The sequence below is a fragment of the Chelonoidis abingdonii genome, chromosome 11 (genome assembly GCF_003597395.2).
Source record: "Chelonoidis abingdonii isolate Lonesome George chromosome 11, CheloAbing_2.0, whole genome shotgun sequence".
In the NCBI taxonomy this organism is placed as follows: domain Eukaryota; kingdom Metazoa; phylum Chordata; order Testudines; family Testudinidae; genus Chelonoidis; species Chelonoidis abingdonii.
In genome coordinates this window covers 28,605,903-28,630,275 of record NC_133779.1, presented here as the reverse complement: position 1 = coordinate 28,630,275, position 24,373 = coordinate 28,605,903, and the positions used below count along the sequence as shown (strand labels likewise).

The following is a 24,373-nucleotide window of genomic DNA, read 5'->3' as shown; positions in this document are numbered from 1 at the left end:
TCCAGCCTGGAAACTCCCCCAGGCTGCGGCCTAGTGGAAGGCCAATTAGATATTGGGGTTGCAGGGTGCACCCGATGGGTAGGCAGAGGCAGCAGGTCCAACTCCTCCTTGCCTATGATGAGTGGCTTTTATGCTGCAATCTGCCCCAGTGAGCAGAGGCTAGATGGTGACTGGCAGTAGCCCATGACTGAAGCAAGGTGGGGATAGAGGGTTGGGGGTTCCCCTGGGTGGGGAGACCCTGAGACTGTGGGGATATTGCCAGGGGGCAGCACCCCAAAGATGAGGGGCACTGGTTCCTGGGAGGGACACGGGGGCCCGCGGCAAGCGGGACACCGGCCTGCAGAAGGCGTTCCGGAGCTGGGAAAAGAGCTAATTCCCAGGACACCAGCAGGAGGCACCGCAGGGGTGAGTCCTGCCCTGTTACAAGCAGCCAGACTCTCTGCTGGCATCTGTGGAGGGAGCAGCAGGAACTCGCCCAGCCCCTGGCTTCAGGTGAGTGTGTGGGCAGACTGGCCCAGCGTGGGCTGTGTACCAAACACAGAGCGCTTGTCTCTCTGTTCCCCGAGGGCAGCCTGGTGCCCAGCACAGGGTCTGCAGCAAACCCAAGGTCCTCGGGTTAATGACAAACACAGGGAAGTCGCTGCTGCTCCACACAGGAGCCCTCCTCTCACCCCCTCAGTCCCACACTCACCCACACACTGGTTCCACTGGTAATGCTGCACATAGCCCTGAGGACAGCCACAGCGGTAGCCTCCCAGGACATTCTGACAGCCATGCTGGCAGCGATGGTTCCCGTTGCACTCATCCACATCTAATGGCACAAACAGCACAGAGCGCCCGTCACATACCTCCTGTCAGCTCCAGCAGCAGAGCCCAGAGAGCGGCAATGCACAGACACAGAGTACCCATCAGCTCCCACAGCCCAGCAGCAGAGCCCAGCAGGCAGCAATGCACGGACACAGAGCGCCTGTCAGACACCTCCTGGCAGCTCTTGCAGCCTGGCAGGAGAGCCCAGCAGGCAGCAATGCACAGACACAGAGTGCCCGTGAGACGCCTTCTGTCAGCTCCTGCAGCCTAGCAGCAGAGCCCAGTGTGCAGAGCCCAGAGAGCGACAATGCACAGACACAAGCACCCGTCAGCTCCCACTCTCTGGTAGCAGAGCCCAGTAGGCAGCAATGCACGGACACAGAATGCCCGTGAGACGCCCTCCGTCAGCTCCTGCAGCCCAGCAGCAGAGCCCAGTGTGCAGAGCCCAGAGAGCGACAATGCACAGACACAAGCACCCGTCAGCTCCCACTGTCTGGTAGCAGAGCCCAGGAGGCAGCAATGCACAGACACAGAGTGCCCGTGAGACGCCTTCCATCAGCTCTTGCAGCCCAGCAGCAGAGCCCAGTGTGCAGAGCCCAGGGAGCGGCAATGCACAGACACAGAGTGCCCATGAGACGCCTCCTGTCAGCTCCCGCAGCCCAGCAGCAGAGCCTGGAGCCCAGCAATGCACGGACACAGAGCACCTGCTTGAAGGGGCTCCCAGGAGGGCTCAAAGGGACCACCTTCCCTGGCTGCACCCCTGCCAGATCCCTGGTCACCAACGACTCTGACTTTAAAGCAATTGCGGCAAAGTCATGATTGGCCTTTGTGATCTAGGGCCTGAGTCCTGGCGCCTTTGCTGCTCACCCCTTCCTGCCCCACAGGGATAGCCAACAGGTCTGGTGCTTAAGGCCCAGCCCTATTGTCCTGTCCCCATGCTGTGGGCCCATCCTCCTTGGGAGACAGGGACATGGGCCACCACACGATATGTCTGGTGAAGTCCTGCCACTGCTCTTCTCTGCGCAGGCTGGGCTCCCTCTGACTCATTGTTCTGGAGGAGGGAGGGCTCATCCCCCCTGCCCAGCAGAGGACTCGGCCCCTGCCAGCACCACGATGGGGTGGTGGGGCAGTGAGGGTCAGACTCTAATCTCGCACTTGGTCCTAGGGGTTAGTGAGGACTGAGACGGGGCAGGAGTGGACTGTCTGTGTCGCGGGTCCTGAGCCCCTGGCATCCCCGCACTGGCTGCCTTTGGCCATGCTTCAGGGCCCATTGGTCTGCCTTAGTTCGCTCTTGAGGGGTTTGTGGCTCTGATGTGTGTCCCCTATTCTTGTGGCAGTGAGAAGTGACTGCTTCTCTAGTGGGCGTGGGGTTAGTGGCTTGTTTCTTGTTGCCTGGGTTGAATACTGGCTTCTCTTCTCCACTTTCAGAAGCGCTCTGTGTGGCAGGTTTTGCCTGGCCCGAGGTAATAAATTTTAGTTAATCAGAATTGGCATGTATTTGGTTAAGATCTGTAATATTCATTAGCTTGGAAGGTAATGCGTCCAATCCTTTGGGATTAGTAGAACTTTCTTATATGGTGAATAAGATTTTCAGTAATCCTCATCATATTAAACTTGAGTATCTGGGTGGAAGCCCAAGGCTGGGTTGCTATAAGGGAACTGTGTCGTTGGCTGCTGTGCTACCAGTAAGGTATTGTAGAAGCTGTTTTGCGCTTACTTGTAAATCTAAGTATTAGAATATCCATGAGCTTTGGGGATTCTCTGCCCCATTCTTTGCAGTTTGTCCTAACTAAATAACCTCAAAGTGGCCCCCCTGGCACCTTGGTCACAATATGAAAGAAAGCATTGAGTCAAATATAGTAACAATCTGAAATGAATCAAACTGTATCATAGAATCTCTCTGGATAGACATTCCCTGCTTGAATAATAAAAGTATAGCAGTAAGAATATACTGCTGACCAGGATGGTGATGGTGATTGTGAAGTGCTCTGGGAAATTAGAGGCTATAAAAATAGAAATCTCAGTAATAATGGGGGATTTGGACCTGTCACACTGGACACATATCACCTCCGGAAGGGATGCAGAGAGAAAGTTTCTTGACATTTTAAATGACTGCTTCTTGGAGCAGTTAGTCTTGGAACCCACAAAGGGAGAGGTAATTCTTGATTTAGCCCTAAGTGGAGCACAGGATCTGGTTCAAGAGGTGACTATAGCTGAACCACTTAGCAACCATACTGTAATTAAATTTAACATCCCTGTCGGGGAAAAAAAACCAAAGAAATCCATCACTGTAGCATTTAACTTCAGAAAGGGCAGAGACAGAAAAAAGAGGAAGCTAGTTAAACAGAAATTAAAAGGTACAGTCACAAGAGTAAAGTGCCTGCAAGCTGTATGGAAACTATTTAAAAGCACCATAATAGAGGCGCAAATTAAATGTACACCCCAAATTAAAAATATGTAGTAAGAAGACCCCCAAAGCGCCACATGGCTAAACAACAGAGCAAAAGATGCAGTTAGAGGCAAAAAAGTCCCCTTTAAAAATTGCAGGTCAGATCCTAGTGAGGAAAACAAAGACAAGAATAAACTCTGGCCATTCAAGTGTAAAAGTATAATCAGGCAGGCTAAACAAGAATTTGAAGAACAACCAGCAAAAGACACAAAAAATGTATAAGTAAATAGAATCAGGAAGCCTGCCAAACAATCAGTGCGGCCACTGGACAATCAAGGTCTAAAGGAGCACTCAAGGAAGACAAGGCCATTCAAGAGAAGCTAAATGAATTCTTTGCATTGGTCTTCATTGTACAGGATGTGAGAGAGATTCCCACACCTGAGTCATTCTTGTTAGGTAACAAATATGAGGAACTGTCCCAGATGGAGGTGTCAGTAGAAGAGGGTTTGGAACAAATTGATAAATTCAACAGTAATAAGTCACCAGGACCAGACGGTATTCACCCAAGAGTTCCGAATGAACTCAGATATAAAATTGCACAAGTAGTTAGGTTAAATCAGCCTCTATACTAGATGACTGGCAGATAGCTGATGTGACCCCAATTTTTAAACAAGGCTCCAAAGGCTATCCTGGCAATTACAGACTGGTAAGTCTGACTTCAGTACTAGACAAACTGGTTGAAACTGTAGTCAAGAACAGAATTATCAGACACATAGATGATCATGATATGTTGGGGAAGAATCAACACGGCTTTTATAAGGGGAAATCATGCCTCACCAATCTATTAGAATTCTCTGAGGGTGTCAACAAGCATGTGGACAAGGGAGATCCAGTGAATATAGAGCACTTGGACTTTTAGGAAGCTTTTGACAAAGTCCTTCATCAAAGGCTCTTAAGCAAAGTAAGCCGGCATGGGGTAAGAGGGAAAGTTCTCTCATGGATCAGCAACTGGTTAAAAGATAGGAAACAAAGGATAGAAAGAAATGGTCAGTTTTCTGATTGCAGCAAGGTAAATAGTGATGTCCCCCAGGGGTCTGTACTGGGCCAAGTCCTATTCAACATATTCATAAATGAACTGGAAAAAGGAGTAAACAGTGAGGTGGCAACATTTGCAGATGACACAACGTTACTCAAGATAGTTAAGTCCCAGGCAGACTGCGAAGAGCTACAAAGGTAACTCACAAAACTGGGTGACTGGGCAACAAAATGGCAGATGAAATTCAGAGTTGATAAATGCAAAGTAATGCACATCGGAAAAACTAATCCCAACTATACCTATAAAACGATGGGGTCTAAATTAGCTGTTACCACTCAAGAAAGAGATCTTGGAGTCATTGTGGATAGTTCTCTGAAAACATCCACTCAATGTACAGCAACAATCCAAAAATCTAACAGAATGTTCGGAATCATTAAGAAAGAGATAGATAAGAGAAAATGTCACATTGCCTCTATATAAATCCATGGTATGCCCACATCTTAAATACTGTGTGCAGATGTGGTTGCCCCATCTTGAAAAAATATATATTGGAATTGAAAAAGGTTCAGAGAAGGGCAACAAAAATGATTAGGGGTATGGAACGGCTTCTGTATGAGGTGAGATTAAAAAGACATGGAAAAGAGACGACTAAGGGGGGATATGATAAAGCGCTATAAAATCATAACATGTGGAGAAAGTGACTAAGGAAGTGTTATTTACCCCTTCACATAACATAAGAACCAGGGGTCAGCCAATGAAATTAAAAGCCTGCAGGTTTAAAACAAACAAAAAGAAGTATTACTTCACCCAACATAAAGTCAACCTGTGAAACTCGTTGCCAGAGGATGTTGTGAAGGCCAAAAGTATAACGGGGTTCAAAAAAAATCTAGATAAGTTCATGGAGGACAGATCCATCAATGGCTATTAGCCAAGATGGTCAGCGGTGCAAGCCTATGCTCTGGCTTTCCCTAGCCTCTGACTGCCAGAAGCTGGGACTGGATGCTGGGGACGGATCACTTGATAATTGCCCTGTTCTGTTCATTCCCTATGAAGCATCTGGCATTGGCCACTGCCAGAAGATAGGATACTAGGTTAGATGGGTATGGTCTTCTTATGCTTCATTGAACTCATGGCCAGAAAGGACTGGCCTGACCCTCAGCTTTCATCATCTGAGTCCTGGGCTGCATGGGCTGCTGGCAGTAACTCCCTGCACCTGGATGTTAATGACAGGCGCAGAGCCAGCTTTTCTCCTGGCTGCAGAGTGATCTCTGCTACCCTCTCGTCACAGGCCAGAGATCGAAGGGTGCCACACTGTTTGCACTGACAAGCATCTGAAAAACCAGGTTAGCCACCACTGGCTGTACTTAGACCTGCTTCAGGAATGACAAGTGGAGTTGGAACATTTCCATACAGGGCATGCTTGGAGACAAACACCTACCTTCACAGTTGATACCAGAGCTGTCCAGGGAGAATCCTTTCTGGCATTCACAGTTATAACTGCCTGGCGTGTTCTGACACTGGCCTTTGGCTCCACACAGCGTGGGCTGGGCTGTACACTCGTTATTGTCTGTAAAACACAAATTGCTTTGTATGGCAGACTGGCCCGGAGCTTGCCAGCTAAAGGCCCTTTCCAAGGGAGGTCTCAGCACATGTTACCTGCTGCAATACCATAGCGAGGAACAGAGACAACAGACTTGAGGAAAAGAGTGGCAGGAAAAGGGCACAGTTTGCAGCAATTCTCTAAACAGCAGCAGAAATACACACAGACTCATAGACTTCAAGGTCAGAAGGGACCATTATGATCATTTAGTCTGACTCCTGCACATCACAGGCCATAGAACCTTACCTGCCCACTCCGGCAATAGACCCCTAACCTCTGGCTGAGACACTGACATCCTCAAATCTTGATTTAAAGTCTTCCAGTTACAGAGAATCCATCATTTACACTAATTTAAGTCTGCAAGTGACCTGTGCCCCTGGCTGCAGAGGAAGGTGACCCTCCCCTGCTCCCCTGATCTCTGCCAATCTGACCCGTGGGAAAATTCCTTCCTGACCCCAAACACGGTAATCAGTTCAACCCTGAACATTTTCACAAGACCCAGCAGCCAGACACCTGGGAAAGAATTCTCTGCAGTAACTCTCAGCCCTCCCCATCTAGTGTCCCATCACCAGCCATTGGAGATATTTGCTGCTAACAGTTGCAGACTGGCTACATGTCATTGTGGGTACTCATATTATACCATCCCGGCCATAAACTTATAAAGCTCAGTCTTGAAGCCAGTTAGGTTTTTTGTACCCCACTGCTCCCCTTGGAAGGCTGTTCCAGAACTTTGCTCCTCTGATGGTTAGAAACTTTTGTCTAATTTCAAGCCTAAACTTGTTGATGGTCAGTTTATATCCACTTATTTTTGTATCCACACTGGCGCTTAACTTAAACAACTTCTCTCCCCTCCTGAGTGTGCATCCTTCAAATGTATTTATAGAGTGATCATATCTCCCCTCAGCCTTTGTTCCTAAGTGCATCACCTTGCACTTTGCACTATTCAGTTTCATCTCATTTCTATTACTCCTGTTTTCAAGGTCATCCAGATCTTCTTGATATTCTGGCCCTCCTCTGCATTGACCATACCCCCCAACTTTGTGTCATCTGCAGTTTTTATTAGCGCATTCCCACTTTTTGTGGCAATGTCGTTAAGAAAAATGTTAAATAAGATTGGTCCCAAGGCCGATCCCTGAGGAACGTCCCTCGAGCCTGAGAGTTCACCTTTCCCTATGACCCCTTTAGCCAGTCTTCCTTTTAACCAATTCCTTATCCACCTTTCAATTTTCATATTGATCCCCATCTTCTTCAATTTAACTAATAATTTTCCATGTGTACCAAATACCTTATGTGACGAACTGGGACTGTTCCTAATGTTTGCTCTGAATACTGTGTTGGTGCCTCAGTGTCCCCTAGGCAGTTCTTAAGTATCTGGCAGAGCAAAGGGCCAGTGCACCTAATGCCTGGCACTCTGTCTCCTAGCAACTGATGGCCTGGGCCCCTCCTCTGCAAAGGTGCCAACTGCAGGTGTTGGAGACAAAGGGATCAGGTGACCTCCTGGCCCGGGAAAGGAGCTGAGCAGAGAGGAGGGGCTGGAGGGGTTGGTTAGTCTGGAGCTACCTGGGGATAAGGAGTGAAGTGCAGACCTAGGGGTCTGGCTCACTGCCCCCCAGAATGGACCCGGCCGAGGGGTCTGGTTCGCTGTATCTACAAGCTCTGTTTTAGACCCTGTTCCTGTCATCGAATAAACCTCTGTTTTGCTGGCTGAGAGTCACGTCTGACTGCAAAGTGGGGGTGCAGAACCCTGTGGCTTCCCCAGCACCCCGCCTGGGTGGGCTCGCTGTGGGAAGCCCACGGAGGGGCAGAGGATGCTGAATGCTCCAAGGAGAGACCCAGGAGGTGAAGACGTGTGAGCTTCTTGCCCTGAACAAGTCTGCTCCAAGGGAGAGGAGGCTCCCAAAGTCCTGACTGGCTTTGTGGGGAGCAGTTCCAGAGCATCGCCCGGGGACTCCGTGACACCTTACTGAAATCCAGATGGATTAGATCCACTGCATTTCCTTTCTCTAAAAACTCAGTTATCTTCACAAAGAAGGAGATCAAGTTGGTCTGACACAAACTACCTTTTGTAAAACCATGTTGTATGTTATCCCAATTACCGTTAACCTCTATGTCCATAACTTCTTTCTCTTTCACAATTTGTTCCAAGACTTTGCATACAGTTGAGGTCAAACTAAAAGGCCTATAGTTTCCCGAATCACTTCTTTTCCTTTTTTTAAAAATAGGAACTATATTAGCAATTCTCCAGTCATAGGGTATGACCCCCGAGTTTAGACATTCATTAAAAACCCTTGCTATTGGGCTTGCAATTTCATGTGTGAATTCCTTTTATATTCTTGGACAGAGATTATTTGGGCCCCCCATTTAGTCCCATTAAGTTGTTTGAGTTTGAATTCCACCTTGGATGTGGTAATTTCTACTTCCGTATCCTAATTTGCTTTACCCACCCTGCCACTGTCCCTCAGCTCTTCATTACCCCTATTTAAAACTGAGGCAAAGTATCCGTTTAGGTGTTAGGCCATGCCTAGATTATCTTTAATCTCCACCCCATCCTCCGTGCGTAGCGGTCCACTTCTTCTTTCCTTGGTTATTTATTTATTTATTTATTTATATGGCTATAGAACCTTTTACTATTGGTTTGAATTCCCTTTGCAAGGTCCATTCTGCTTGGCTCTTGGCAGTTCTCACTTTACCCCTACAATTTCTGACCGCCAAGAGGTAGCTTTTCTTGCTGATCCATCTCATTTTCCACCTTGTAGGCTTTCTGCTTTCTATTAACCACCTGTTCGAGATGCTTGTTCATCTAGCTTGGTCTGAAACCCTTCTCTATGAATTTTCCCCTGTGGTTGAGATGCAGGTGCCAAATAGTTTCTGCAACTTTGACTTAAAGTAATTCCAAACCTCCTACACATTCAGATTCTTGAGTTCTTCGATCCAGTTCACTTCCCTAACTAATTCCCTTCACTTTTTAAAGTTTGCCCTTTTGAAATCAAGGCCCCTAGCTGCAGATTTATATTTGTTTAGCCTTCCATTTAGTTTTAAACTGAATTAGCTCATGATCACTTGAACCAAGGTTGTTCCCTACAACCAGGAGGAGAGGGATAGCTCAGTGGTTTGAGCATTAGCCTGCTAAACTCAGGGTTGTAAGGTCAATCCTTGAGGGAGTAACTTAGGGATCTGGGGCAAAATCAGTACTTGGTCCTGCTACTGAAGGCAGGGGGTTGGACTTGATGACCTTTCAGGGTCCCTTCCAGTTTTATGAGATAGGTATATCTCCATATATTATATTTTGTGAGGTTCTCACTACTCACCAGTACCAAATCTAAAATGGTGTTACCTCTTGGTGGTGGTCCAGACCCTGCAGTCAGAGCAGGGAGCTGAAAGCAGCATTTCCCTCCAGGCTCTCCAGGGTGCTGCTGGTGGCAGCAGTGGGTGGGGCTTGCTAGAGCTCACGTTACTCACCGATGCAGGAGGAGTGGTGCTGAGTGAATCCAGGGGGGCATTTACAGTTGAACCCGCCGATGACATTTACACACAGGAACTGGCAATTGTGCTGTTTGGTGGAGCATTCATCTAAGTCTAAGGCAACAAACACAAGCCCACGTGCCAACAGTTAGCCCTGACTGTCTCGCACTTGTGTTACTATACTGAACAACAGGGGTCCTCAGAGCTGCTCTGTACCAGGCAGCCAGGACTGTGCAGAGCCACACTGCCCCAGGGCAGGCCAGAGAGGCAGGAACTGGACTAGGACTGGCCCTTGTGTAGGGAACACACCTGTGGCAATCTGTGCCTCACGCTTGACCCTGCCCTGGCACTTGTGCCCCGGCCCTACTTGCAGAAGCACACGTCAAGGCATGTAGAAGACAACGAAATTGTTCACTGCTTCGTGGAAATCTTTTCCACTAGCTGCATAACCCCGGTCTCACCTTCCCAGAGCTCCTGCAGGGCATGCACGCCCGCAGCGAGATGCACCAGTATCCAAGAGACGGCCACAGCCACTAACACAAACTAAGCCCAGCACACCAGATGCTTGGTTGGCAGCAATAGCTATGGTGCTGAGTGAGAGCTGAGTGTGGCCTGGTGCCCCAGGGATGCAGGCGTGTGCACCTTTGTGTAAGGCATGGGCCTCAGGAGAGCAGACAGTGAAGGGTGAGGTCTAGCTGTCAGCCCCAGGGGCCTGAGAGCAACACAGATGCCGTAAAGTTGTAGTAGTTGGCTCAGGAGCTTGCACATTGTCGGGGAGGCAGCACAGGGCCTGGGAGCTCCAGGTACTTGTTTATTCAGCAGAATATTGCTGAGGAGCTAGGAAAGAGGGTGAAATTCTGATCCCATAGATGTCAATGGGGCTGGGAGTTCAGCCACACACACTCCACTGCATGTCCTTGTGTCACTGCACTTGGGCCTGGAAGCTGAATGACAGCAGAGAGCATGATCCCAGGGACACGGCTCCCCTCAAACCCAAGCAATGGTTGTGCAGCCTGCGCTGCAGCACAGGCAGAGGCAGGGCAGGGCCTCTGCTGCCTCTTGTGCTTGGACCGGTACCTTTGCAGGTCTTTCCGTCCTCCTGGAGGATGTACCCCCTGGGGCAGGAGCACTGGTAGCTGCCCTCTGTGTTCTTGCAGATGAAGTTACATGGCTTAGGAGACTGGTTACACTCATCCAGATCTAGACTCAAGAGAAACAGGGCAAGTTAGCAGGAGCATGGCTGGGCTGAGCTGGGTGAACACGAGGACTCTTATCAAATGGAACTTCCTGCTTAACCGGCTGTTTCCTACCTGGGGCCTGGTGACTCAGCCCAGAAGAACACACCCCCCACCCCGACAACAATGGGCAGTGGAGGTCACTTGGTGCCTGGTACCTTCGAACTACAGTTGGTGACGCCTTCCCATCCCTTTGCCAGGGGAGTGAGACATGCTCACAGCGGGTGCTCTGGTGTGAGGGGGGCGTGATAATCTCATGCCGAAGGACCTGACTTGGACAGGCGCAGCCCACTGACACATGGATAGCAGGCTGGGTTTGCAGTGACCGGAGGACTCACTGCGCCAGGGCCCACGCTAGGCACTTCCCATCTCCTGCTCCATGAAGAAAGCAGGTGATGGAGACTCCTCACCTAGGCACCTTGCTGGGGTATGCTGGGAAGGGACCCCAAGCTGGGAGTGGGGAGCACCTCCAGTGGGGTGGATCAGTGAAAGGGATCTGCAGCAGAGTGCCCACTGCAAGTCATGCCACCTGTGTGCCCAGGGCTCTCCATGTCTCCTCAGTGCTGCGGGGGACCATTGCTGCCATGGCTGTCCCATTTCCTTCTTGCTGCAATCCTGGGGGCTGGCTTGGTCTAGGAAGGCCTCTGGGTGCTGGCCTCCCAAGATGACAGCTCAATCGATAGGGCTGGTCAGGGGCACATCAGAGAGCAGTCCCTAGATCTGAGTACATGGCTGCTGGTGACAGCATTCTCTGTGGAGGGCCTCAGGCTCTTGAATTTATTCCCTGCATTTGGGCAACGCTCTGTGCTTGTGATAAAAGAGGCAAAAACAGTGTGTGTGTGTGTGTGTGTGTATGTGCCTGGCATGGAAATGACAGGGTTAACCAGAGTGTGACTGAGACAGGAACGTGGCCCGGAGACTACGGGGTTAACCAGGGTGTGACTGAGACAGGAACATGGCCTGGAGACTATGGGGTTAACCAGTGGCCTGGAGACTATGGGGTTAATCAGTGTGTGACCGAGACAGGAACATGGCCCAGAAACTACGGGGTTAACCAGCATCTGACTGAGATTGGAACATGGCCCAGAGACTATGGGTTAATAGGAAAGTGGCCCAGAGACTAAGCTGGGTAGGTTGTTTGTGCTGGGGAGTGTGGGGCAGTGCCCCACACTGCAGAGGGTTGGGGACAGCCCCTGTAATTCCAGTTGCATGGCAGGCGGACAGGAGAGCTGCAGGGCACAGCCCAGGGGATGCTCTCTGGACACTGGGAAGGCCAAGAGGTGCCATGTCAGACTCACCTACGCAGGCTGTGCCGGTGATGTCGGTGGTGTAGCCCAGTTTGCAGTGGCAGCGGAAGGAGCCGATGCTGTTGATGCACTGTCCATTTCTGCATAGGTTGGGCAGCACCTTGCACTCATCGATGTCTGGAGGAGGGAGGGACTCGTCAATGCAATGCGCCAAGGCACCCAGCCTCTGCCTGCTATGGTGGAGGGGTTCAGCCTCCGCACTGGGCAGGGGCCGTGTGCAGTTGCTCCACCTCAGGGGGAGCTCTGAGGGCTGTGCCCTGGGGCGATCAATCCTGCCCTCCCCAGAGGAGTGCACACACAGTGCCTGCCCTTTGAGGGTGCAGGCTGCTCCAGCTGGTGCACCCAGCCTGCACCCATCCCCCGTAGGCTGATTTGGGACCCTGGGTGCCCTGTGGGAGCAGACACTGCACTGGCCTGGCACTGGCAGAGCATGTACAAGGGAGAGGTGCTGCTGTGCACTCATTTCAGGGACTGCTAACATGGACACCAAGGGCTAGCAGATGTCATGTGGGGCGCAGCGCCACCTGTGTGGCTATGCCCAGCCCATTACCCAGTGCATGTGTGTTACACCCGCCTGCCCCCATCCTGCAGGCACTGAGCAGCCTGGCACGTACCTCGCCCATCGGTGGTGTACCCAGGCCCATGTGGACACATCCTTTTGTGCTGGCTGGTTCCTGGGAGTGGGCAGAGCTCACACTGGGTCCCCCAGCCGCGGGCACCATTGCAGCAGCACTCAGACTTGGTGACCGGATTGCGGTTGGTGGAGGACACCTGGCACATGGTCTGCAGCACTTCAGTGAAGCAGAATCCCTGGCGGGTGTCTGAGCAAAGAAAGAGAGGAGTGCAGTGACGGGGACGGTGTCAGCGCCAGCCGCGACAAGGAAGGATGAGACAGTGGTGGAAGAGGACACTTGGGCTTGCAGCAGGTACAAGTGCTGCTTGACATGTCTGTATTCAGGGCCCATAACTGGCTGTGGATGGAGTGTGACCAGCCTCAATGTTATGTACAGGTCTTCTCTGCAGCTTGGGGGATGCCGGTGGGCAGAGCCGGTGTCAGATAAGCCAGCCTAGCATCTCAGAGTCACGTGAGGGACAGATCCTATGCACACCCTCTGCAGAGCTGGGCCAGGATTGTTCCCTGCAGGACATATCTAGTGCTTTGTTCACTCTAGCCTGGAATCTCCAGCCCCTCCATGTCTGCTTCTGTGAGCCCTCGGCCTGGTGCGACCTCCCTGAGCCAACCTGCATGGAAGTTCCTCTTTGGGCATGTTCACACTGCAGCTGGGAGGTGGGATTTCCAGTGTGGGTAGACAGACTCATGTAAGCTCAGACCGAGTAGTGTGCTAAAAATAACAGCATGGACATCGCGGGGTGGGAGGCAGCTTGAGCTAGCTGCCTGACTCCAAGCCCACCTAGCCTTACCCTCTATCTCTGACCTCAGGATGCCAGCCCAAGCGACCACCCTTGCCGCAATGTCTATGTCAGGGGTCAGCAACCTTTCACAAGTGGTGTGCCGAGTCTTCATTTATTCACTCTAATCTAAGGTTTCACGTGCCAGTAATACATTTTAAAGTTTTTAGAAGGTCTCTTTCTATACATCTATAATATATAAATAAACTATTGTTGTATGTAAAGTAAATAAGGTTTTTAAAATATTTAAGAAGTTATTTAAATTTAAATTAAAATGCATAGCCCCCCGGACCGGTGGCCAGGACCCGGGCAGTGTGAGTGCCCCTGAAAATCAGCTTGTGTGCCACTATGCATGCCATAGGTTGCTACCCCTGGTCTATCTAATGGCATGCTAAACTGTATTACATTGTTCAGCCACTAGATGGCACTGTGTGTAAAATGCACAGGCTAAGCTAACCTCAGCCTACCTGGGAGAGCATTAAAGGATCTTACAATGAACAAATCTGGTGTCTCTCTCTCTCAGAAGGATGCTGAGTAGTCAGTCTCTATCTGATACAGAAGCTTGACCTGCTAGCTGCAGCCTTGCAATATACCACAGAGAAGAAGCACATCACTAGTGCCAGAGGAGAACAAACAGCAGGAACAAAGCAACACAGGTTGGAGGATCTCATCAACATGCCACTCTTCAGTGCCTCAGAGACCTTCAGCGTTGCCAGACTTACACAATGAACAAACTGGAGGCAGTATTTTGCAAGATTTCAAATCACTACAAAGCTGTATAAAGACACTGGAGATATTCAGGTATTTGCTTTAATTTATGCTATGGGGAAGCAGGCCACAGCATAACTTGAAATCCTTTGAATTTATTGAAGACAGTCACAAAGCTGACCATGAAACTGTTCTGGCTGTGTTTGATGCATATTTTTATACCTTTGAGAAATGTGGTTTATGAAAGAGCATTTTCTCACCAGAGAATTCAAGAACCACGAGAAAATGTTGAATGTTTTATAAGAGCTCTGCATGCATTGGCTGAAAACTGTGATTTTGGGAAAGCAAAACACAAAGATGTCAGAGACAGGCTGATTGTTGGGTTCACAGATAAAAACCTTTCACAGGAGCTACAACTGAAGAAAGATTTAGCCTTGGTCACAGCTATCCAGATAGCAAAGCAGTCTGAACTAGTCAAACAACAGGACAAAAGGCAGGAGCAATTTGAAAACTGACACTAACTTAGAAGCTGTAAACAGACACTGGAGTATTTGATGGTTTAGACACAACAAATCCTGCATCTTGGTAGGGGTTAGACTAGATGACCCTTGCGGTTCCTTCTAACCCTATAATGCTTTGATAAAACTCCAGGCTAAGAGGGACAAATTCCAGTGTGGAGCGTGTGGAGAAAGACATAACCCAAAAGAGGATGTATGGGCAGCCAGAGGTGCAAGGTGTAATACATGCACAAACTACGGGCATTTTGCAGCTGTTTGCTGCATCATAGCAGCCAAGGAGTAGACTCATATTACAGACAATCAAGAGCCATTGTTTCTGGGATCTATCACGTGTGATCACACAGACCCTGCCTGGAAAATGAAACTGAATATTCATGGAAAGACAATTGACTTTAAAACTGACTGAGGAGCTGACGTCACAACCATCTCAGAAGGGACTTACAATCACCGCCAACCCCTTCCAGAGCTGAAGTCACTGGACACAGCTTTGACTAGCTCTGGAGGTATTCTGAACTGCATGGGTCAATTTACCACAGAAACAGCTTACAAAGACCAAAGCTTTGCATTCAAAGTGCATGTGATCAAAGGATCAAAGACCAATGATCTTCTCTGCCACAGCATGGCAGCCAGGATGGGCCTAGTGAGAAAGATGGAAGAACTCAATGGAGGATTTGATATTAGTGGACTTTTGAAAGGAGATCCACTTAAGTCATTCCAAATGAAATATGATTTTGATCACATTACTAGCAGTCCACATTACCCACAAGTCAGTGGAAAGGCTGAGAGAGCCAACAAAATCCTACAGCAGCAAGATCCATTCCTTGCTCTTCTGAGCTATAGATCAACACCAATAGCAACTACTGGATACAGTCCAGCACAGCTCCTGTTAGGGAGACAACTCAGAACTGCTGTTCCAACTTTGGAAAAGGATCTATTTCCAAAGTGGCCAGACTTGAAGAGAGTAGCTAAATCAGAGAAAAAGGCAAAAAGATCTCATGAACACTTTTACAACAGACTTCGCTCATTAGAGAACAGAAGGATCTAGAACCTGGGGACAGCGTCTGTGTCAAATTGGATGGAGAAAAAGGATGGACAATTCCAGCTGTTGTGAAGAAAAAAAATTCAGTGCCTAGATCATTTGTGATTGACACTGACAGTGGAGAGTTCAAAAGAAACCATTGACATGCCTGACTGACCTAATTGCCTTCTATGATGAGATAATTGGCTCTCTGGATGAGAGGAAAGCAGTGGATGAGTTATTCCATGACTTTAGCAAAACTTTTGATACAGTCGCCCACAGTATTCTTGCCGGCAAGTTAAAGTAGTATGGGCTGAATGAATGGACTATAAGGTGGATAGAAAACTGGCTAGATAATAAAGCTCAACAGGTAGTGATCAATGGCTCCATGTCTAGTTGGCAGCCGGCATCATGCGGAGTGCCCCAAGGGTCGGTCCAGGGACCAGTTTTGTTCAATATCTTCATTAATGATCTGGAGGATGGCATGGACTGCACTGTCAGCAAGTTTTCAGATGACACTAAACTGGAAGAAGTGGTAGATATGCTGGAGGGTAGGGATAGGATACAGAGGGATCTAGACAAATTAGAGGACTGGGCCAAAAGAAACCTGATGAGGTTCAACAAGGACAAGTGCAGAGTCCTGCACTTAAGATGGAAGAATCCCATGCACTGCTATAGACTAGGGACCGAATGGCTAGGAAGCAGTTCTGCAGAAAAGGACCTAGGGGTTACAGTGAACGAGAAGCTGGATATGAGTCAACAGTGTGCCGTTGTTGCCAAGAAGGCTATTGGCATTTTGGGCTGTATAAGTAGGGGCATTGCCAGCAGATCGATGGATGTGCTCATTCCCCTGTATTTGACATTGGTGAGGCCTCACCTGGAGTATTGCATCTAGTTTTGGGCCCCAAACTATAAGAAGGATGTGGAGAAATTGGAAAGAGTCCAGTGGAGAGAAACAAAAATGATTAGGGGGCTGGAGCACATGACTTCTGAGGAGAGGCTGAGGGAACTGGGATTGTTTAGTCTGCAGAAGAGAAGAGTGAGGGGGGATTTGATAGCTGCTTTCAACTACCTGAAAGGGGGTTCCAAAGAGGATGAATTTAGATTGTTCTCAGTGGTACCAGATGACAGAACAAGGAGTAATGGTCTCAAGTTGTGGTGGGGGAGGTCTAGGTTGGATATTAGGAAACACTTTTTCCCTAGGAGGGTGGTGAAGCACTGGAATGGGTTCCCTAGGGAAGTGGTGGAATCTCCTTCCTTAGAGGTTTTTAAGGCCTGGCTTGACAAAGCCCTTGCTGGGATGATTTAGTTGGGATTGGTCCTGCTTTGAGCAGGGGGTTGGAGGTCCCTTCCAACCCTCATATTCTATGATTCTATGACATCTACAGCATGTTCCTCAGAAAGAACAATCCATACCCAGCAGAGCATTATAGGATCTTACAGTGAATGCTCTGGTGTTTATATCTGTGCCAAGGAAGCTCTGCAGCCAGTCCGTATCTGGGACAGGAGCCTGACCTACTGGTAGCAGCCTGCTTTTTACCGTGTACAATACACGGCAGTCCACATTGCTATTTAGTGCACTAGCTCTGCTCAAGCTAGCATGAGTCCGTCTGCCCATGCTGGGAGTCCCACCTCCCAGCTGCAGAGTACCCATATAACCTTAGAGACTCACCGCTGCCATGCTACTGGCAGGAACTCTTGTTTACCTGTGTATCAGAATCCCTTTCCTCTGTCCTCTTGTAGTGCCAGACCCTTGTACAGCTGGAGAGGGCTCAGCCCAGTGGGGGCACTCCCAGAACAAACAGGTAACAGCTCAGGGTGGGCCCTCGGCCCTAAGCTAACCTTCCCATCCACAGGGACAGTCAAGGCAGCCCTTGCTCTCCCGAGAAGCCTCACTGACCAACAGCGCTAGGAGAGTCCAGGGCTGGCTCTAGGTTTTTTGCCGTCCCAAGCACAAAAAAAAATAAAGTGGTGGGAGGACAGCAACTGCTGAAGCGAAACAAAAAAAGCCCTCCGGAATGTCGCCCCTGAAATTGTGCTGCCCCAAGCACATGCTTGGTTTGCTGGTGCCTAGAGCTGGCCCTGGTAGTGTCACACTCTGAGTGTTGGAGTCACACTGTAGCCCCCTCTCCTCTGCCCGGCCCTTTCCCCAGGCCTGGCACATCAGAAAAGCAGACAAATAAATAGGGACAAGTTTTTAAAGTGCTTGTACACAAATGCTAGAACTCTAAATAATAAGCTGGGTGAACTAGAGTGCCTGGTGATAAAGGAGGATATTGATATAATAGGCATCACAGAAACCTGGTGGAGTGAGAGCAATCAATGGGACACAATCATTTCGGGGTACAAAATATATTGGAAGGACAGAACAGGTCGTGCAGGGGCGGAGGAGGGGCACTATATGTGAAAGAAAATGTAGATTCAAATGAAGTAAAAATCGTAAGCGAATCCACATGTTCCATAGAATCGCTCTGGATAGAAATTTCATGCTTTAATAAAAATATAACATTAGGGATCTATTATCGACCACCTGACCAGGGCAGTGATAGTGATGATGAAATGCTAAGGGAAATTAGAGATACTATCAAAATTAAGAACCTAGTAATAGTGGGGGATTTCAATTATCCCCATATTGACTGGGAACATTTCACTTCAGGACGAAATGCAGAGATAAAATTTCTCGATACTTTAAATGACTGCTTCATGGAGCAGCTGGTACGGGAACCCACAAGGGGAGAGGCAACTTTAGATTTAATCCTGAGTGGAGCACAGGAGCTGGTCCAAGAGGTCACTATAGCAGGACCCCTTGGAAATAGTGACCATAATACAATAGCATTCAACATCCCTGTGGGGGGAAGAACACCTCAACAGTCCAACACTGTGGCATTTAATTTCAAAAGAGGGAACTAACAAAAATGAGGGGTTAGTTAACCCAGAAGTTAAAAATGTAACAGTGACTAAGACGTGAAATCCCCTGCAAGTTGCAGGGCCCCTTTTTAAAGACACCATAAATAGAGGCCCAACTTTCAATGTAATACCCCAAATTAAGAAAACACAGTAACAAAGAACTAAAAAAGACACCGTTGGCTTAACAACATATAAAAGAAGCAGTGAGAGATAAAAGACTTCCTTTTATAAAAGTGGCAGTCAAATCCTAGTGAGGTAAATAAGAGGAGCAACAAACACTCCAGCTTAAGTGCAAGAGTGTAATAAGAAAACCAAAGAGGAGTTTGAAGAACGGCTAGCCAAAAACTCCAAAGGTATACAAATGTTTTTTAAGTAACATCAAAGCAGGATAGCCTGCTAAACACCATGGGCCCGTGAATGATCCGAGATCAAAAGGAGCGCTAAGACGATAAAGTAATGCGACGAAACTAAATGATTCCCTTGCTCCAGTCTTCACTGCGGGGATGTTAGGAGAGATTCCAACCTGAGCCAGCTTTTGTAGATGACAAATTGAGGAACTGTCACAAGATGAAGTGTCAACTAGAGGAGGTTTTGGAATTAATTGATAAACTCAAATTAACGAAGTCACGAAGACCAGATGGCATTCACCCCAAGATGTCTGAAAGAACTCAAATGTGAAGTTGCGGAATCTATAACTAAGGTTTGTAACCTGTCCTTTAAATCGGCTTCGGTACCAGTGACTGAAGTTAGCTTAATGTAACGCGCATATTTAAAAAAGGGCTCTAAGAGGTGATGCGGCCGAGAAACAGACCGGTAATCTAACGTCGGTACCCGGCGGGGGCAAATGAGTCGAAACACATAGTAAGAATTAAATTGTCGACAATAAAAAACATAAACTGTAGCAATCGTCAACTGGTTTTCTGTAAAGGGAATCGTGTTTACTAAATCTATTAGAGTTCTTGAAGGGGTCAACATGTGTGGACAAGGGATCCAGTGGTACTAGTAGCTTAGATGTCCAGAAAGCCTTTGACAAGGTTTGTTTCCCTCCCAAGGCTCTTACGTAATTAAGCCTGTCATGGGAAAAAGGGAGGTCCTTTCATGGACTGAGAACTGGTAAAGAAGGGAACAGGGTGGTAATGGAATTCAGAATGCGAGAGGGTAATAGTTGGTGTTCCCCAAGGGTCAGTCCTGGCACAATTCCATTGCATTTATTCCATAATGATCTGAGAAGAGGGTAAACGTTTGAGGTGGCAAATTTGCAGATGATACTAAACTAACTCAAGATGTTAGACCAAGCAGATTGTGAGAACTTCAAAAAGATTCACAAAATATAGTGATTAGCAAAAATGGCAAATGAATTTATGTGGATAATTATTAGCACATGGGGAAAAAAAACCCAAATATAAATTGATAGGGGCTAATTGCTCACGAGTCAGGAAAGTCTTGGACACTGGACAGTTTCTGGAAGACGGTCCCACGGCGTGGCGGGGCGGTCAAAAGTAAACAAGGAGTTAGAAAGCATTTAAAAAGGGGATAGGATAAGACTGAGGATATATTATTGTCCTTTATAAATCCATCGGTACCACATCTCGAATTACTTTATGTACAGATTGGTTTCTCCTCACCTTCAAAAAAGATTATCTAGCACTACCAAAGGTTCGGGAAAGGCGAACTATGATTGGGGATTGGAGAGGTCCAATGAGGCAAGATTAAGAGGTAGGCCTTTCAGCTTGAAAGAGGAGACTAAGGGGGATATGTAGAGGAATATAAAATCTGAGTAATGTGGAGAAAGGATAAGGAAAAGTTATATTACTTATTCCCATTACAAGGAACTGGGGTCACCAATGAAATTATATAGGTAGCAGGTTTAAAAACAAATAAAAGAGTTCTTCTTCCACACAGTGCACGTCACTTGTGGAAAACTCCTTACCTGGGAGGTTGGGAAGGCTGGGATATAACATGTTTAAAAGAACTGGATTAATTCATGATGTAAGTCATCAATGGCTATTAGCCAGGAGTGGTAAGGAATGGGGCCCCTGCCTCTTGTTGGTCAGAGGGTGAGAATGGATGGCAGGAGAGAGATCACTTGATCATTGCCTGTTAGCTTCACTCCCTCTGGGGCACCTGGCATTGGCCACTGTCGGCAGACAGATACTGGGCTAGATGGACCTTTGGTCTGACCCAGTACGGCTGTTCTTATGTTCTTAGGCCAAGTAAGGGGAAAGGTCCGGAGCCTGGAAGTTTCTGGGCTCTGACTGGAAGCTCAAGCAACATCCACAAGTCAGCAGGGAGCTGGAGAGAAGCCCAAGGAACTGTGGAGAGCTGTGCGTGGAACAGGCTGTGACTGCCGGACGACACAGGTGGGCGCAGGTCTGTGTGGGACGTATGTGGGAGCGGCAGTGGCTGGGCAGGGAGCCAGCGCAGTGAGAGGCACTGAGCCGGGCCTGGAACCCTGCAAGTGCCTATTTGCTGGAGTAGAGACTGGACTGAGAGGGCACCCCAGGCACTGCGCTGGAAGAGCCCTGGCTCTGCACTGGACTGTCCAGGGATCCTAACAGGAAGTGCTATCACTCATTTTGAACTCTAAGTGTTTAAGCCTCTGTGCGTAGGGTATCTGCAACCCTTCCTTTTCCTGCCAGCCCTAGGAAAATGCCCTCTCCCTTGGCATGTGTGGGCTGGTTCCTGGGTCCCAGCAAGGCTAGCGCCTGCAGGGTCTAGCTGCTGAAGCACTGAGTGGTGGTACAGCTGGCAGCTTCGGGGTGCGGTGTGCTGGGCAGCCCCAGTAATTACACATCTCCGTTTAGCCCAGCCAGCTCTGGCACTCATTGCTCAGCCCCTGCATGATCTGTTCTTGACACTGCTGTCCTGGGGCAGAGCTGCCCATATAGACATGGTGCGCCGGGGAGGAGAACAGAGGGGCATCAGCGCCTCCCAGATTAGCAATATGGGACTGCTGGACAGGCCCAACATACCAGCTGGGCCTCTGAACAGCAAAGCCATGCTGCAAACACGCAGCCCATTTATCCCAGGCTCAGCCCAGGCTCCTGGCACCTCAGCTCATCCAGGGGAAGAGGACTAGGCTGGTGTGTGACTTTGCCACTCACACAGGCCCAGACAAGCCCCCCTGCTTCCAGAGCAAGACTCGCTCAGCATGGGTCGGAGCTGTGTGAAGCTGTGCACGCTAATTACCGATGCATTCGGTGCCTGAGGCGCTGGCTTGGAAGCCTTCATTGCAGTCACACCGATAGCTGCCCACGTTGTTAACACAGCGGCCGTTGGGGCAGATCCCCGGCTTGGTGCGGCATTCGTTCTCATCTAGGAGGAAGGGGATTGGTGAATGGCTCGGACACAACATGTCTGTAGACTCGGGTTCCTGAGAACCAGGGGCCACTGCTGGGCAAGATGGAATCGCAACAGCACCACAGCAAAGCAGCAGACACTTCCCAGGATAAGGTCTAATTTACACCAAAAGCTCAGGATGGCTCTAGTGTGCCCCAGCATGTTCCAGCTGTTACACTGGGGGATCACAGAGTGCAGTGCTCTCCGGCTACACCGCCCTCCTCCCACCTCCTGCCCTCAACCTGCCCCTGGGCCCAGGGGCTGGGCAGCAAACTGGCTATGCCCCAGTATCCCTTAGGGCAGCTTTAGTGCCCTTTTTGCCCATGGGGTGGCACAAGGGGACATGATGCAGGTCAGGACTGGCCAGGATTCTCCAGTGTAACTCAGATGCGGACACTTCTGACAGTTCAGTGCAGGAAGGGGATGTGCAGAGGGCCTGGGGAAAGACCACAATCAAACGCTGCTGGGTCTGACCATGGGCTGGGGCCCTGGCCCTGAATACACCTTTGGGCACTAATGCAACAGGAGTAGCAGTCTCAGGAGTTCAGGGCAAGGTCTGGCTGACAGGTGGCTAATCGGACAGCTCAGGAATGGAGTGGGACAGACAGTTCCACAGCTAGAAGTGAGGAAGGGAGATGAACCCTGGCCTCATGGCTAATGCCTCCCTCTGTCCAGGTGACTGGTACCTGTACAGCCCTCTCCGTCGGGTCTGCGCTGCATTCCTGGGGGGCAGATGCACAGGAAGGTACCAATGAGGTTCTTGCACATCATCCCTTGAGACTCGCAGTCATGGAGGCCTTCTGAGCACTCGTCCAGATCTGCAACCAACACCACAGCAAATGAGCCCCTGCAGCTTCCTGTGGGCCTGAGTGCTCCCCGACAGCCATCCATTACTCAGGGGAGTAGTGAGGCCTCCTGCTCCCAGCACGACAGCTGACGAAGCAGAGGCACAGAGAGGTGACTTGCCCACGATCACCCAGCAGGTCAGGGGCAGAGCCAGAGATCAAATGCCAGTTGCTCTAACCACTGGAGTTAATGGCAACCTGCCACTGCAAAGAGGAGCTGTGACTGGGCAGAAGTGGCATGTGCTGCTCACATAGCCCTGGCGGAGGGGCAGGGAATGTGGAGAGGAAGAGCCAGGCTGCAGTGCAGCTCCTGCATTAGCTCTGGGGGCAGCATTTGGCCTGCACTCCAACCAGCTGGCACAGGGACCTCAAAATCCTCTGGGTAGACAAGGGCACCAGCCCTGCAGGCCTAGGTACTGTAGCAAGTATGGCCTGCTCCTTAGAGTGCCAGCCCTGCCGAGCTGCACAGGACATGGCTGGCAAAGTGCCAGAGCTGCACAGCACTGAACCTCTCCTGTGCTTAGCAGGTCCCAAGTTCCAGTCGGCTCCTGGGATCTGTCTGACCTGCAGGCACCCCAGGGCTTCCTGCAGTAGAGGCAGCCAGACCTGCTAGTTTGGGTGAGGGCCCCTGGCTGGCTCCGAGTGCTCTGACTCCTGCTGGCCACACACCGGGAATACTGGACTCGGCCTGGCTGGTTGAGCCCCAGCTGGGGGTTTTGCAGTGGGGACAGCGAACCCCACCCAGCGCTGACTGCACTCTGCTATGTGACACAGTGCGCAACTCGGTCCATTGCCCATCGTATGCAGACGTGGTTACACACCGCTACAAATACTGAGGCACCCAGGCCACATTCCCAGCCAGCACTATCCCGAAGCTCAATGGCCAGGGCTCGCAACCCCACAGCGGCTGGAACCAGCCCTGGGCCAGGAAGAGCAGACAAGCCGGTGTCCCAGGTGACTGCCTGGTGTTCCGGCCATGGCTCCTGCTGGTGCCGGTGGGGCAGGTTAAGGCGACAGGCTGGGAGGGCAGGACAGCTCCATGGGAGGCTAGCTGTCCCTTACCTTTGCACATTCTCCTGTCTTCCCGGAGGGTGTATCCCGAGGGGCAGGTGCACTCGTAGGAGCCGAAGGTGTTGATGCAGCGGAAGGCGCAGAGCAGGGGGTTCAGCGTGCACTCGTTGATATCTGAGCGGCAGGAGAGAGAATGAGTCTGACCTGCACATCAGACACTGTGCCTGCCACACTGCTGCCCTGTAGCCAAATATCTCTGTTGTGCGTCCCTTGGAGACACCATGCTGGTTCTGTGCCCTGCTGTGGTGTAGGCAGTGAGTGCTGAGATCCACCCTGAGCTGCTTGCTATGCACAGCCCAACCCCTAGAGCAGGGGTTCTCAGACTTTTGTCCTGGTGACCCCTTTCACATAGCAAGCTCTGAGTGTGACCCCCACATATAAATTAAAAATACTTTTTTATATATTTAACACCATTATAAATGCTGGAGGCAAAGCGGGGTTTTGGGTGGAGGCTGACCCCCAGTTTGAGAACCCCTGCCCTATAGCCTAGTGCCTAGCACAGCTCCACCTGCTGGGGAAATCTGGTACATATCCTCAGCAGTGCCAAAGCCACAGATTTAGCAACGCTGGTCTCACTGCCAGTGCCTGGCAAGGATTATGGGAGGCAAGCATCACAGTCCTTCCCTGCCCCACCCCGCTGGTTCCAGTGCACACTGCCTGGCTGGGGCTCCCCGTGCACAGGCGCTAAGTTCTACCCCTACTCTGCCCCCATTCCACCCCT

The 24,373-nt window shown here is 49.9% G+C and overlaps 1 protein-coding gene across 1 annotated transcript in view; it reads right to left on the bottom strand.

Annotated features, from left to right (window-relative positions):
• Positions 1-24,373, bottom strand: part of FBN3 (fibrillin 3) — a 264,037-nt gene that overhangs the window by 5,201 nt on the left and 234,463 nt on the right. Inside the window, exons 49-57 of the mRNA XM_032799200.2 lie at positions 23,644-23,766; positions 22,423-22,554; positions 21,587-21,712; positions 12,451-12,657; positions 11,828-11,953; positions 10,372-10,494; positions 9,292-9,408; positions 5,671-5,799; positions 692-811 (exon numbers count right to left, since the gene is read on the bottom strand). Coding sequence (XP_032655091.1) covers positions 692-811; positions 5,671-5,799; positions 9,292-9,408; positions 10,372-10,494; positions 11,828-11,953; positions 12,451-12,657; positions 21,587-21,712; positions 22,423-22,554; positions 23,644-23,766 — 1,203 coding nt within the window. The remainder of the gene's footprint in view (positions 1-691; positions 812-5,670; positions 5,800-9,291; positions 9,409-10,371; positions 10,495-11,827; positions 11,954-12,450; positions 12,658-21,586; positions 21,713-22,422; positions 22,555-23,643; positions 23,767-24,373) is intronic.